The sequence below is a fragment of the Trachemys scripta genome, chromosome 1 (assembly GCF_013100865.1).
Source record: "Trachemys scripta elegans isolate TJP31775 chromosome 1, CAS_Tse_1.0, whole genome shotgun sequence".
Classification (NCBI taxonomy): Eukaryota; Metazoa; Chordata; order Testudines; family Emydidae; genus Trachemys; species Trachemys scripta.
In genome coordinates, this window is record NC_048298.1 from 21,018,208 (window position 1) to 21,034,292 (window position 16,085).

The following is a 16,085-nucleotide window of genomic DNA, read 5'->3' on the forward strand; positions in this document are numbered from 1 at the left end:
ATGAGCCCTTTGGGGAGTCAGGATTTTTCCACTTCATTGTGGCCCGAGGATGAGGCATGTCACAGGTCTTCCCCTCGACCATCCATCCATTCTTCCCCTAATTTCTTTCACAAACACATGTAACAATGCTGGGCATGTGCCCAAGCCTTCCCCATGCACACACTTGCTGAGACTGGGGAGAGAGAGAAAAGGAAGTCACTAATTGTCCTTTGTGCCTTACTGTAAGGGGTTCCAAACTGATAGCTTCACAGAGTACCCATATATACTGGAACCGATCCTGTCTCAAGAGGTCCTGCCCATGCTGTACCTGTCTGCAGATAAATAGAGCACTGCACATTCCAGGACTGGTAATCCAGGTACCCCTTAATTCACTGTTAAAAAAGAATAATACAGTATACAATACAATATATTCTGAAACTCAAAATGTATGCACATACCACTCATTTTCATCTTCTGTCCTTTATTTCCTCTGTTTTTAATAGAGAAACTTTCTGGAGAGAGCCATTTAGTGAGGCAGATACATGCATATCTGGAGTATATCCTAGAACTCATACATTCTTAATGCAAGATAACCGTCAACCTTTGCAGTTTCCCAAAAGCTCAGAATAGTATATGGTTCTGGGGAGAGAGTTCACTGAACATTTTGTTGTTTGTTAAAGGAAGGAGGGCTAAATAATCTGTTTTTTAAGATCAGATTTCTAAGTGTGTGAATCAGATTGGTATTGATTTAATCATGAAAGCCAAGACCAAACTCACTGACCTATTTAACAGAGAGAACAAAGGTTACTCTTGTGTGGTTATAGCCAGAAGTTATTTACACATGGAATAAATTATGACCTTTATTTTGATTGCCATACAAAAATATTAAATACTCACAAAGTGCTAAGAGGCTTAACTTGCTGGGGTCTCATACTACATGCAGAGTTTACTGCTTTAGGGAAGTTGGTTGAATTCCCAAATTCCCAAGGCAAGCAACTGGGTTTACTTTGAAGGTCAATAAATGTATAGACCTGATCATTTCAGATACAAGATTCTGTCCTTCTAAGAGGTTTTTCTTATGAAATATTGGGACGAGCATTGGGGACATTATAGTGCAGTGGTGGGCAACCTGCGACCCATCAGGGTAATCTGATTGCGGGCTGCAAGACATTTTGCTGATGTTGACCGTCCACAGGGCCAGCCCCCATCAGCTCCCAGTGGCCACGGTTCACCGTTCCCACCCAATGGGAGCTGCAGGAAGTGGTGGCCAGCACGTCCCTGTGACCCACCGCTTCCTGCAGCTCCCATTGGCTGGGAATGGCAAACTGCGGCCACTGGGAGCTGCGGGGGGCCATCCCTGCCAATGGTTAACATCAGCCAAAATGTCTCGCTGCCTGCAGATTACCCTGATGGGCCGTGTGCAGCCTGTGAGCCATAGTTTTCCCACCACTGTTATAGTGTCTTTCCATCATTGAGGTTTCAAAATAATAGTCTCCAGGTAGTAGCATACTTTATTAAGTCAAATTTTGTAAGGCGGTTTTGTGGCAAATTTTGTTATGTCAAAAGACAGTGTATGGAACCATGAATTCCTCTCCACCTGACAAAAACCCACAGGAGGCCTGTGATTCATTCTTAGGCCTCAGCCCAAAGGAAGTACAAGTAACACGCTTGTATGGGACTGTATCTCCTGTGGTGGTGTTTTACCACAAGGAGAGTCTTTCCTTCCCACTTGTGGATGCTTCTGACTTGTTTGTAAATGTAACCCTTTGCCAGGTGAAGCCAGCAGCAACAAGGGCCGGGTTCAGTATCTAGGGGTTCCTTTTCAACAATACAACAGAAAACCGGTTTGAGCCCCCACCCAGTGTCCTAGGACAATTACACACCACCCCTGGGTGCCTCTAAGAGGCAATACTTTTCCTCTTGAAAGCACAGAGTCTGAGTGTAGCAAAAACATTTAATAAAAGGAGGGAAGTAACTCAGCATTAATTTGGGAAAACACCACAACTAGGATTCATAAATACAAACCATGAGCAAAAGAGCCACCCCCAAGTAAGTTGGGCAGTGTCCTTTTCCCCTCAGGTTCTTAAGTGGAGCAACCCAAAAGCCCTTTAACGTGCCTGTCCCTTCTCTGCACCCCACTCACAGTTGCTGTCCTTGGCCAGTGCAGCCCCAAAGTCCAGAAGTTCATCTGCAGAGTTCACTTCCCACCTTGGGTTGAAGTGGGGGTAACAAGGCACCTTACACTCTCCACTGCTCAGGCATTCACTCGTCACCCCGCTGGCCAATTACTGCACCTCCTTGCTGGGCTCCAGTCTGGCCCTCTCTGCCAGCCACCCTGCTGGCCGCTTGTCACACCTCTCCACCAACCATCCAGCTGGCCACTTGCCAAGGTGTCTTCAGGGTCCACCACTTAACACAGCTCTCAGTGATTTCAGGAGCCTCACTGTTGGTGCACACTGGGCAGCCTCTTGAAATACAGATACTGTCCCAAAGTAGGTCTAATAGTTAGACCTAGGTATCAGTGATTTCAGCTCTGCAGCATGTAAAAAAGACTCAATTAAGTCTAAATTAGCTCTGCTATTATATCATGGAGGGCAGGTCAAATGGTGTCTAGGATGCTTAAACAGAGCCCACACCAGCAAGTACAAGTACCTATCCCCACCTCTGTCTCACTCATTGGGCTTTGGAACCCATGTCCCCTGCTTAGTGTGTGCTGTTCAGTTGAGGGTGAATCCCTCCATTGTGGTATGTCAGGTACAGTTCTGCTGCCCTTGGTTCACACAGCAAAGATAATAACTATTTATTACTCCTGCCCCAATAACAATGAGACTGGGGATCCAACACCAGCCACAAGGGATCATTTGGACAAACAATCCCATCATGCTGAGCACCGAGACAGGGTGGGTGCAGGGATCAGCTCCTGAAGTCCTTTTCCACAGCTCACCACTAGATGTCAGGGAAGAGCTCATTCAGACTCTTACATAGGGTAGGGTCGTGTCCTGTGGTATCCTTCCAGCCAGTGACCTGTTTGAAACAGAGTAGCTCTATAGCTTTCTGCTTCCACTGCTTTTGCCTGTAACCATATGCCTTGTAACAAGGACAGTGCCATAACAAAGAGCTTGAAGCGCAGGAAAATATAGATATCTCCTAATATGAGCATGAGAACCATGTTCATTGCTTCCTGGGCCCCTTCCTTGAAAGGAGTCATTACCGCCCTGACTCATCATGATACCATTCACAGTATCTCTGACTACTCTAAAAGGTATCATTAAAGGAAATGTACATTCTGACATACTGACTCACTGATGCTATAGTATGTACTTGTCTACGGGAGTGATATCGTGGAGCACAGTAATTCGGCATAGCAGAGGAATGTGATATTTTCATTGGGTACCTCTATGTGATTGAGCTATAGCTCAGCTCTGATAGTACGATTGGTGAGAAGATTCAGTTTTACCTTACTGCAGCAAAGCAAACTCAATATGATGATTAAAGTAACCAAAAGGCTTAATGAGAACGAAACTTCCATAATCTGTTTGAAAGGTGAGCCTGAGAATTTTAAAGGAGCCCATGGGAGTTGAATTTTGGGATTTGGGTGCCTAATTCCCTTAGGTGCCTTGGCAAAGTCAACCATTAAAGTTTACACACAGGAATTTTGAATGAAAAAAGGAAAAAGAGAATGGATTTTTCCAAGGGAATTAAAAGTAAATTTGTGGATTTCACCTGTGCGATATGAACAATTTTCATACATGGTTATGAGAATCACCTTGATTTAAGCTATGAAGCAAGGAGTTTGAATCTTACTTATAAATAGTACTATTTTTAATATTACAATATATACACTGGAGAGACACTCAGCTTCTGTAAGTTGTCACGGCTCCATTGAAGTTGCTAACTTACACCAGAAGAGGATCTGCCCCATTGTCTCCAAGGTTACTGGCTAAACACAATGAGAATTAAATGAGCATGAACTATTGTCTATGAGAGTTAATGTGATAATGCAAATCTTTTCTAGTTAGCTTGATTCTCTGTACTTATATCAGCAATACATGTATGAAGGGCCCAACCCCGAAATCTTTGCTCACATGGATAATCTAGAGCTTGTGGAGAATTTCCATCAAAACTGTTTTCAATGGAAAATTGGAATTTTGAACTAAATAAAAGTTTTCTATGGAAAGTGTCTACTTTCTGCAGAAAATTTCAACTTTTGCACAACCCCCCATTCCAAAAATCTGAAAACCAAAATATTTTTGGTTTTCTGACCAGCTGTATTATAGCTCCATTGATTCACTCTGACTGGTTGTATCAGTAAGGGCTAACGGCCAGTTCCTGGAGCCCTTACTCAATCGTTATTCAGGGAAAGCTCTTGTTAGAGATTGCAAGAGTACTGGTCAAAAACTGAGAACCAGATCTTTATCTGGAGTAACTAGGTATAGAGCCAATGATGTTAATGGAGTTACACCACTTTAATCCAAGTAAAGATCTGGTTCTGAGTGAGGGCAATGGACTTTGTCTTGAAGTGTGTGAATAAGGTTTGTAGGATTGGGCAAATAGCGCTTCATTTTCAGAGGTCCTGTGCACCTGTAGCTGTCATTGACTTCACTTGGTACTGTGGGTACTTAACACCTCTGAAAATAATGTGCCTGTGGTAGTACATCATTTTAGATATTCAGAATAGGTTATTTTACTTTTTAAAGCTTTAATTTCCCTTCTCAACTATTAAAAATATATCCCCTTCTTTACAATTAAAAATAAAATAATTGAAGTGGAGGCCAAAGATTGGCTGAGTAAGGAGAGGAAGACTTATCTTCTTATGTTGTTGGCAGTGTTGTAGTTGTGTTGATTCCTAACTATGAGAGAGACAAGATGGGTGAGGTAATATCTTTTACTGAGCCAAGTTAGTTGGTGAAAGAGACAAACTTTCAAATTACACAGCGTGTCACAGAACTTGGTGCAATAAAAGATATTACCTCACCCACCTTGTCTTTATCTTTTTACAGCAATTGTCTCTCCAGAACAGAACAGAAGAGCATTGGCAAGGCGATGTAGGGTTGTTAACATTGCAAATGTTTGTGCTGTTCCTGTAATGGGCATGAGTGTGCACCGTTGAAGGCAATAAGAGTTTTGCCATTTACTTCAGTAGGGGCCAGAGTGGGGTTTATCTGAATAAAAAGATGAGTTCAACCTACAAGGGTGACACAATAGCTCCTATCCCATTAAAAAAAAAGAAAGAAAATTGCCTATATGTGTTTGATTTCATAATTAGATTTTCTTTTAGACTAACCATAGCCTGTGAAAAGTAGTTAACATTCATTATGGGGAATTAGGAGAATATTTCATTTTGTCAGAAACAAAAAAGCACCTTCCCCTTAAAAATATATAGGCAGCCATTCTCAGTGAAATCCTCTGTTAGGAAAAGTAACTGGAATGTGTTTATGTAGCTTTTATTGATCTTCTTCTGTCATAAACTTTATAATGTTTTGAGTCTATTATTTAATTTTATATATTATCTGCCTTAAAAGCTAAAGCTGTAAATAATAACATCCATTAAAATAGTGGAATTCATTAGTTGAATGGATAAATCAATGACTAATTCTTACTTACCTTGTAAATACCATTCACTTAAACTTGGAAAGGAAAATTGGTTTTAACTGAACAATAGCTTTATTGCCAACAGCTTGATATAATTTTCTCTGTTGTTATTAGCTATACTTATATTCAAAAGTCTTTTATTTAAAATAAGATGCAATTATAAAACCAAGAAAAGCAACTGAATGCCTTTGCTAACTTGTGGTACTCACTATTACAGAACTGCAGGAAACCAAGACCTCTGAATATTACCATATATCCCACCACCCACTCGATTACAGGATATTATTAATGGATGAAGATCAGGACCGGATCTATGTGGGCAGCAAAGATCACATTTTGTCTTTGAATATTAATAATATAAGCCAGGACCCTCTGAGAGTAAGTTTAAAAGTACTTCCAGAACCCAATATCATTTTACTGCATGCCTTTTTTTTTAAGGAAAAAAAATGTGCGTTTCATTAGACCAGCAGTAGGCAGAAGTCCAGATCCACACCTCACTGAACAGTTAGTACTTGTTTGATGTGTAATATGAGATGAGCAAAACTTTCAAATGACTTAAAACACTTCATTCAACCTGTTTACTTGTTTTTGAGTCATCTGCGTGGTGGCTCAGTCTCACAAGGAACACCTTGTATGAGGTGACGGATGTAAAATTTCCTCTCGTCTCAAAGATTTGAGAGTATTCAAAGCTGCAGCTTTAAAAGAACCCTGTAAGCAACATGAGGATATTTTTTTGTAACTGTCTCCTTTTTCAGGCTATGCGAGGAAAAAGACAAAGCTGTCTTTAATCTTAGACTAGGTTTGTTTTATTTTCCTACGATAAATAGACTCATAGACTCATAGACTTTAAGGTCAGAAGGGACCATTATGATCATCTGGTCTGACCCCCTGCATGCTGCAGGCCATAAAACCGTCCCTACCCCTTCCCTGGACTCTGCTGTTGAAGTCCCCAATCCTGTTTTAGGTGACTTCAATCGGCAGAAACCCTCCTGCTAGAGATCCCTGCCCTATGCTGCGGAGGAAGGCGAAAAACCTCCAGAGGCTCAGCCAATCTGCCCTGGAGGAAAATTCCTTCCCGACCCCAAATATGGCGATCAGTAAGACCCCGAGCATATAGGCAAGAGTCTCCAGCCTGACCCCTGTCAGCCATTATACAATTTACCTACCATTTCTTGGTTTTCCTTGACTACTATGTTTTACCATTAAACCATTCCCTCCATAAATTTAACTAACTTAATCTTAAAACCAGACAGGTCCGTCGCCCCCACCGTTTCCCTCGGAAGGCCGTTCCAATATTTCACCCCTCTGATAAAGAAAATCCCATAGCTGAAGCCTGTCCTCTGAACTTTTTTGCTTCTGTTTTATAATACCTCCCATTTTTGTATGGTAGGGGAGTGATCCATTCCTAGTTTCAGAGACATAACGCTAATCCTGTCTCCGTTGCAGTCCCTCGCCATGCTGTCCTCTCCTTTCAGTTATTGTAACACTGTTTGCTCTGGCCACCTCATGCATCTGCTCTCTATATTCAGCATGTGCAAAATGTTCATGCCTTCTCCCTCAGCTGTATGGAAAATGCAGTGACATCATTCCAGTATTTGGAAGCCTCCTGTTTTACTTCCAGAACCTGTTCAAATTCAGATTTCTGTAAAATATACTTAATAGATCTTGTCGCTCTGATAAAGAACATGTATCTTGTCTCCCTGATAAAGAACACATTTGATAATGCGGTCTTCAGTCTGGCAGAGAAAGGTATAACACAATCCAGTGGCTGGAAGTTGAAGCTAGATAAATTCAGACTGGAAAGAAGGTGTGAATTTTTAACAGTAAGATTTGGCATCACTGACAATTTTAAAATCAAGATTGGATTTTTTTTTTAAAAAATAGCTCTGCTCTAGGAATAATTTTAGGGAAGTTCTGTGGCCTGTGCTATACAGAAGGTCAGACTAGATGATCACAGTGGTCCATCTGGTTTTGGAATCTATGAATCTCATCTGGTCCTTTAGTCCAGCATCCATCTTTTTTGCTGTACCGCCACATAATTTATAATCTCCATTGGTACTAAAGGCTTGTACTATCTGGAACAACCTTACTGTACCTCTCTGCCACACTGATTAAACCCCACTGCAAAACTCATGTGAAAACCTGTTTTCTTTCTTTCTTTTTCTGTGTATGTCAGTCTTCTCTCAAACTGCTATTATTTATTCTATGAAGTGTTTGGGTGGATGTGTAGCTAGCTAGATAAATGATAGATGATATGCGTGCATGTATGCATGCAAGCAGTATGCTTTACAAAATAATGTTGCAATGCACTGTAATAGTAAAATGTAAACCAGAGTCAGGGTCTACTGACATATACCCATATATAGCAAAACAAAAATAAAAACAACCAAACAAAAGCAAAAAATATCCCCATACAGTTCTGACAGATCACATGACCAGCCAATATTAGGCTGCTCCAAACTGGAATCCATCCAATATCTGCAGGATTGCTACTTAATTTTTCTTTATAGTGCCTGCATTTTACTACTCTTCTGTCCCTGAGAGATCCTGTTCAACATGATCTCTTTTATGTTGCGATTCATTTGCTTAAATATCGCTAAAACATCTATTGAAATAATAATATTTTTAATATAGGAAAGATGCACAGAAATGAACCATCGGCTAAATACAGTTAGACTCAAATCTGTTATCACAATGCTCTTTTTATTGTTCTGATATTGCCAGTGGTATCTTGAGACAGAATTCTGATTTACTTTTCCTTATCAGGCTAACCCACCTAGGAAGAGTATAGAGAGTGTTTCTCTAATGCTGCCTTTTCTGTTTCAAGATCAGAGTTAATGATGGATGAACTTTAAAAAAAAATCAGAGTTTGAGTATGGTTTGGATAAACATTCAGAGCTTGAGGTGCTTATCTGAAAGTTATCTATACCTCCAGAGTCTGCTCAATTCAGCTGGAAATTTTAAGAGAACACATTTTCTCATGAGATATCCAGCACTTCTGCTTCTGATTCCAAAAAAAGAAACACTGTAATAACAGCATTTCTTGCTGTATTTCAGCACTTCTGATTCCAGTCATGGACCATCGCTGGAAGTAGCATAAAGATATGCAACAGTTTTTATTAATAAAAAATATATCCTGTATTCAAATATTTCAGAACCTCAGAAAAGTTTTAGTCCCAAAGTTCTTTTGTTCAGTTCTACAGAACAGCAAAAGTTCAGAGGGGTTTGTAGTTGGTCCAGGTTGGTTAACTAATCCTTAACTGGAGTAGCAAACTTTAGGCCAGATAGTCAGCTAGTATAAATCAGCTTGTCTCCATTGACTTCAAGGGAGCTACACTAATTTATTACATTTGAGGATCTGGCCCCTTATTTTCAGTGCTGCACCCTAAAATACAAAGCGCTCTTTTACCATTGTGTTTATGTAAAAATAAACTTTTATAAAAGAATAAAAGGAACAGTCTTTCAGGACCCCTGTTTTAAACTGATGCATGACTTGTGGGGAAAAGTAAAATTCTCTTTACTGTTTAAACTGGATTTCTGTCAGAAAAATATGTGGCGGAAATATTTTTCCCTAGCAAAAAAGGTATGAAATCTGTAAAAATATTGACTTTGTGAACTCAGAAATACCTTGAAGGAAACCTGTTAGCATAAACTAGGTGGGGTGATGAATGTTGTATATATTCAACTAAAATTATGTAGTTCCTTAAATTATTATTTCTTTCCAAATAGATTTTCTGGCCAGCATCAGCAATCAAAGTTGAAGAGTGCAAAATGGCTGGCAAAGATCCTACAGTAAGTTTTATACACACACACACAATTAAATATTTGGCCATTGAGTCAGTGCACCTTGAGTGCAGCTGAAAGCAAGATGTAAGGGGTGTGGGCTTTTCTTTTTTAATACTCTCCAGGCCAAACGGTAAAGTGAAATTCTGGGAAATGAGAATATTTACACAGTTTATGTCTTCATATTTTGTCTGGAAAAAATATGTACATTGCTCACTTTCACAACTGGATTTATGATTTTTGTTTTGTTTTGTTTTTTGTTAGTGATGGATAGCATTAATAATGCTTGTTCCAAGTATCTCCTGGAAACTATATTGTAGACTGCTGAGCTAATGATAATGTCAGTGCCTGGACTAGCTCCCAGACAATATATAGTCTTTCTATGGAAAGAATCTTTGCGAATGGGCAGTGGTTATTCTGCACATTCCAACAGCACACAGCGTTGGTCATAAAAAAACCCACTTTTATTAGTTCTCTAAAACAATGTTTTAGGCAAATATCTGAGAAATAGTAGTGCTTCCTTAAAACCTGTAAATTTGACACACACGATAACTATACATGGGAAATGAAAACCAAAGATATGCTGTGTTAAACAGTTATACACTAAAGCTACAGTCTTGTAGGTGGGTCTGTGCAGATCCTGATTTCAGTGTGAAGCTGTGTGTGGGTGTAGGTATCGACCTGCATTCCTCTCATTGCAGGATCAGATACTAAGGCCTGTATACATTTGCTTGTTTCACACACAGATAGAAAATTGGTGTGGTCAAACAAATAGACAGCAACATTTGGTGTTCTCCCCAATTTTAACCAATGGGGAGATGCCGCACCCCTTATTGAAATTATCCCAGTCTTCACTTACATCATCGCCTCAGACACAACTATTTTTCCATATAAGAGTTTAAGCACCAGAGTTACTAATGTGACACAAAGAAATTGTTTTTCCCCAGCACCAATCTTCAGGAGGCACTTGGTTGAATTCTGGTTTTATTGATGTTCTGATCCAGAGCTCAACAAAGTCAAGAGGAGACTTTCCATTACTTTTAATGGGCTTTGTATCATGCTTTCGTGCTGGTTTAAATACAGGATCACACCACTGATGTTCAGTAAAGTGGTCCTGGAGGTGGAGGTGCTGACTGGCGGGGCCGGTGGGCGGGAGGCGCTGTGAGCAGGTGAGGGGGGAAGAGCTGATGGGGGACTGCTGACGTATTACTGTGGCTCTTTGGCAATGTACATTGGTAAACTCTGGCTCCTTCTCAGGCTCAGGTTGGCCACCCCGATGTACACCATTGATAGTGAGCTCAAAATCCAGTAGATCCCAAAAAGCCAATGCATAATAACTAATTGATTGACAATGCAAAGAGCAAAATATGCAAATGCAAGCATACTTTACTTCAGGCAATGTCTAGAAAAGTGAGCAATCACTAATATTCAAAAATTAATGTCCGTCTTGGCGAAGGTTTATATAGTAAGTCCACAATTGAATAAGTATCAGCGCATATAGGATAGCACAAATACATTCTCTAGTCCCCTTCAGAATCTTAGCCATTATATTCCGTTTCTGTTGAATACAAGTAATGTTGGCTGAAAGTCAAAATTCCAATAGGTAGCACATTGTAATAACCATTATGGAAGGACGTGAATATCTGGGTTGGAATTATTATATCAGAGACATCCAGAAATTCTGGAAATATTTCTCAAGTGTAAGAAATCCGTGTTTACTACTGAAGAGATATGGAAAGCCAAAATGAGGCTTAGCTTAATCAGAATTCCCAGTCTCTTTTCTAGAGGCCATGGCTGTGTATCAAAATTTCCAAAGGAGGGAGAGAAATGATACCTTAGTCAATGTCTGGAACCAGCAACTGGTAGCTCCATTTTAATAGCATTTATATATTTTTGTGTGAATCTAAATAAGTCCTAATAATATGATAGACATGGAGGAAAAATGAAGACTGATTTTACAAATAGATTAGAATGTGTCAGATACATAGAAGTAAAACTCCAGTCCATGTCACTAGAAGTAATTTTGGTAAATGCGGAGTAATACTGGATGTAAGAGAGAACCATGAAGGACACAAGATGAAAGGGGAACATTAGAAATAGAGATGAGAGGGAAAAGCCTACACACTGTCAGCTAAATATGACAAGATCAATCAAGTGTAATTCTTGCCAAAGAAATTTAAGATTCCAAAGAATTCACCCTGATTTCATGATTATTGACATTATTTGCAGTGGAAATACCCAGTAATACATGAGCTCATGACAAACCAACATCAGCACTGACAAATTGGTCATCTGCATTCCCAACCAAAGCTGTCTCTGTGCTATCATGTAACCTCAGACAAGTCAGACTTTAAAAGGAAAATAAAGTAACATAATAGCTAGAAAGGGCAAATAAGATACTAAAAAGCTAAGTGTTGCTGAATCAAAGTTCTTCAGGTCCCAATGTTATTTTTTTTTAAGGATTTAAGTTACAATGCCCTGTTTTAATGGGATGGAGACTGTAAGAGAATCACCCAGATTAATCATTTATAAAATCATAGGGAGAATTCATTGGCACTACACTGGAGAATATTAGACATCAGCAAGGGATCGAAAGAACAATTTCAGAACTGGTTCCCCGACCTCATTCTGTGAGGCAAAATTAAAATCTCAGAAAATTAGCATTGAGCCAGATTGTGTAACTGGCCTGTTAATCACCACAGAGGAGAGTTGAGGACACAGTAAATGTTAAAACATGAGCTCACAATGCTGTCCATAAAGGAATGTCAGATTCCTCTAGCTATCTCCATACCCTGGCTGCAGATACTGTGGAAAGAAGACACAATGGTACTGGAGGGGCTTTATCCTTGGTAACAGTAGAGAACAAGCCTGTGTTACACTCAGGTACTATTCAACAACGCATAGTCTCCCTGTCTTACTCTCCGAGGAGCTTTTTTATAAGATTACCCAACAAATAATCCTTTATGTAGAGCTGCTGCAATAAAGCCCCCATTGACAGGAACAGACATGAAAGCAGCATTCTGCCTTCCTGGCATGAAGTTACATGGTGCATATGAGCCAATAGTGCATCTTTGACTAGCTCCTTTCCTCCTCTTCACCCATAGCACAAGTAGACAACACTGAGATATTTCCTGTGCAGGACTGATTTTGACAGCACGACCGCACAGCAAAGCAGTTCTTGAGGCAGGCACAGCAGTGACTTATTAGATGTGGGGAAGCGGGAGGATGTAGGGACAGCTCTCAGCTTTAGGAAAATTGTCTATTTTGATAAGGCTACCATAATGACTCATTTAATGCAACAACAGTTAAATCTCCTTGCTGTTTGCCGCACAGCATTCCTAATGGGGAAGCTTTTATTTCCACCAACACAGAGCTCCTGACAGTTATATAACCACTTTTTGGGTGCCTTTATAAACAGGTGTCATAGCAGAGCGCCATTATATATAGGACTGAAACTGTGAACGTCTTCAAATATAAATAAAACGTGCAGCCTGTTGAGCAAGGATTAGCTCCAATGATTAGCAAGGGAGTGATTGATGGCCTAGGTTCCAACCTTGGACTCTTTATACACACCCAAATCTCAGTAACTTCAAGGAATGTTACCCGGTTGAATACGAGGGCAGAACTGGGATATTGATAACTAAAAATATGGAAAAGAAACATCTGGGTACATGACCTAATCTAAAGTGCAGCAGCAGCAGCTGATCAGTGTCAAAAAAGGGGGAATGAAAGAAAAGGGATGATAGGAGGAGAATGGGAGAGAATGCAGAGCAATGCTGATTTTACGTGTACATTTGCTGTATGTATGCCACTTAGAAATCGTTAAAACAGGTTTTCAATATGGGGCAACATTTTACATCCATTGGGGATTTGCTTATGTTATGAGCTTCTCAGGCTCTTATTATTTTGGAGGGAAGTTGTCTAGACAAGTAATACAGGCTGTTGTTTTCCAATGACTTCTGAACTGGTGGTGTTTAACATCAGTAACTGGGAAAAGGAATGACCTATTTGCAGAGACTTCCTTGAGGGCACTGCAGATTAAGAACAAAAGCCTGCTCTCCCTCGGGGGCCTGATTCTCCCTTTGCAGGGTATGGGTAACTCCCATTGAAGTAAATAAGAATTACTCCTGGCCTGATATGCTGCGGTTCTCTGAGCAAAAAGAGCAGGCTATAGAGAAGCTGAACATGGAGAGTCCTCCGTTTCTGCATACTTCATGCTGGCCCATCCATGGCAATCCAGATATCAGAACAGGCTGGAAGAAAGGGCACAGACATGGCTTGTAGGTCTATGGCTATATAGCCCCACTGGCCAAAACTCCCTGTGGATGGGAAGTGAAGTAGCCATAGCTTTTCAGATGAGAACAAGAGTCCCTTCTCCAGCCCCCAACACTTGCACAAAGCCTGTTGACTGAAGGTTTTGGACAGGGGTCATGGATTTGGCTTTATACAAGGAATGAGAAAGGAAGCAAGGGAGTTTGTCCTAATTAATGAGACTGATTGTAACAGAACATATTGTAATAAATAAGTTGACAAGGATAGCATTAAAATGATCAGCTGTTCCTATTCCTTAGTGTTTCCCAACATTCAATAAGCATATTTATTAAGTCTTTTTCTTTCTCTACAGCATGGCTGTGGAAATTATGTACGTGTGATACAGACCTTCAATCGCACCCATTTGTACGTCTGTGGGAGTGGAGCATTCAGTCCAGTATGCACATACCTCAACAGAGGGCGCAGGTCTGAGGTAAGTGTTTTCATTCATTGTTCCCATGCTCCTGTGGTGGATATTTTTAGTGCTGGGCAAATACACTTATCCAAAGAGGATGAGTCTGGAAACTGGGCTTGGAGATCTCATGAGGTTACTTTGTCCAGTCAGGCTACAAATAGCACAAGGACGGCCATTCTCCTGGTTTTCTGATACTTCTGTTTCCAGTCCCAGCTGCTACCAGAGAGCATGGCATGCATAAAAATAGAAAATGGTTTGATAGCATTAGCCTCACTTCAGACTTTGGGTCAGAAAAAGCTCACTTCAGACTTTGGGCTAAGGTTTGGCTACTTCTCATTTTATCTGAACTGGTTCATTCATTCCTAATTTATCGTCCAAAACTGGAAGAAATCTTTGGAAATAAATAACAGTAGAAGAAAACTCAATAAGGTCCTTCACTTATTCCCCAGTCCTGCAAGCATTTATCCATGGGAGTAGTGTTGTTAAGTTCAATAGGACTACTCCTGTAGGCCAAGTACTCATAGGTGTCAGTGTTTGCAGGAGGAGGACCTACAATCCTGAACGTCTAATCTCTATTTGGGTAGAACTCCCAATGAAGCCTCATTGACAAGAAAAGTTGTGCCTGAATAGATGCTGCAAGGTTGGGTCATCGATTATTAGGGTGAGGGCCTCAGTTGGTATAAATCTGCTTATTTCCATTGATGGCTCCAATTGAGGTATGCTGATTTAATTCCTAAGAACCACTGAAGCAACTTAGTTTACATATGGTAACAGAGAATTCAACAATTAAAGGGTTAAGTAACTTTCTAAAGTCTTCTGGTGACAAGTCTAATTGTTCTGTAAAGTTTACCACCCATCTACCATTTTAAAAAGATTCCCCTCCACACACCTGTGGGTTTTTTTCCCTTCCAGGCAGCACAATTTGTGCTACTAAGTAGTACATGTCCTCCTACATTTTAAATCATAAAACATTTTTTTCCTTCCCACATACTGCACTGTCATGGAATAATAGCTAGCCAAAGCGCTTCTTGTAAAGAGCAGCCTCTTAGTACATTACCTGAGTCAGTTTGCCTGCTTTCATTTCATTGTATTGGCTAAACATGTAAAAGCCCAGATTATTTTCCAGATAATCATGAAGTCTGCATTTTCCAGACTTCATGATTTGAAAATGAAATTTTTGTTTCTATACAAATGTAGTAAGCAATAAATGGAGTAGGGAGAAGGAAAAAGGAAAGTTCTTATCTGAGTCCTGGCACTTTGGTAGAGTTTGGGTCAGACTGACTCTTACAGGCACAGGAAGGAGCAGTATGTCTTGCTGCACATGGAGAAACAGCTGTGCTGCAGGGGAAGGGCAGACACTGCTAGTTGAGTTCTGCCAGGGGAAAGCAGCTGTAAATGTCTGCTTCTGCTTCTATAGAAGTCCATGTGGGTTTGACCACTGATTTCAAAGGGAGAGGACTGGGTTCGAAATTCTCAACCCTCAAGTACAGACTATGGAGGGGCTACAAATCAGTGCATCTCCTGGAAGACCTTGCCCCATCCTTCCATGGAATAGTCCCAAGCAATTTGGGGGCGCATTGGCTGGCTCCAGGCCCCCAAGTAGACTGTGCAGACTAAATCACTGTACTTCCACTCCTAGAAGACTGCCTGCCATTGGGGCTTAGGAGCCTGAGTTCAACAGCACAGAACCGCTGGGAATGAATCTCTGGAATGAATGGATCTCTCTACAGTAGAAATCTACTCTTCTGCTCTCAACTAGTTAGGAACTCTCAGTCGTACCATCTGGTGACATTCATTCTAATTTAATTTTATCAGGAAATTTAATTTTAAAATTGAAAGTGATCCCATCTGTAGAATAATCAATATGATATCTTTTAAAACGTAAGTAGCAGTTATACCAAGCACTACAGAAATATTGAATCTGATGATTTCTTTGTTGTCAGAAATGTGATTTCACTTTAAATAACACATGAGGCTTCAAGATGATGCAAGATGTTAAAATTCT

At 40.3% G+C, this 16,085-nt stretch overlaps 1 protein-coding gene across 1 annotated transcript in view; it reads left to right on the forward strand.

The window, feature by feature from the left end:
- SEMA3C (semaphorin 3C) overlaps positions 1-16,085 on the forward strand; it is a 159,080-nt gene that overhangs the window by 85,533 nt on the left and 57,462 nt on the right. The window contains exons 3-5 of the mRNA XM_034765654.1: positions 5,789-5,949; positions 9,301-9,363; positions 13,979-14,098. Of these exons, the coding sequence (XP_034621545.1) occupies positions 5,789-5,949; positions 9,301-9,363; positions 13,979-14,098 (344 nt within the window). The remainder of the gene's footprint in view (positions 1-5,788; positions 5,950-9,300; positions 9,364-13,978; positions 14,099-16,085) is intronic.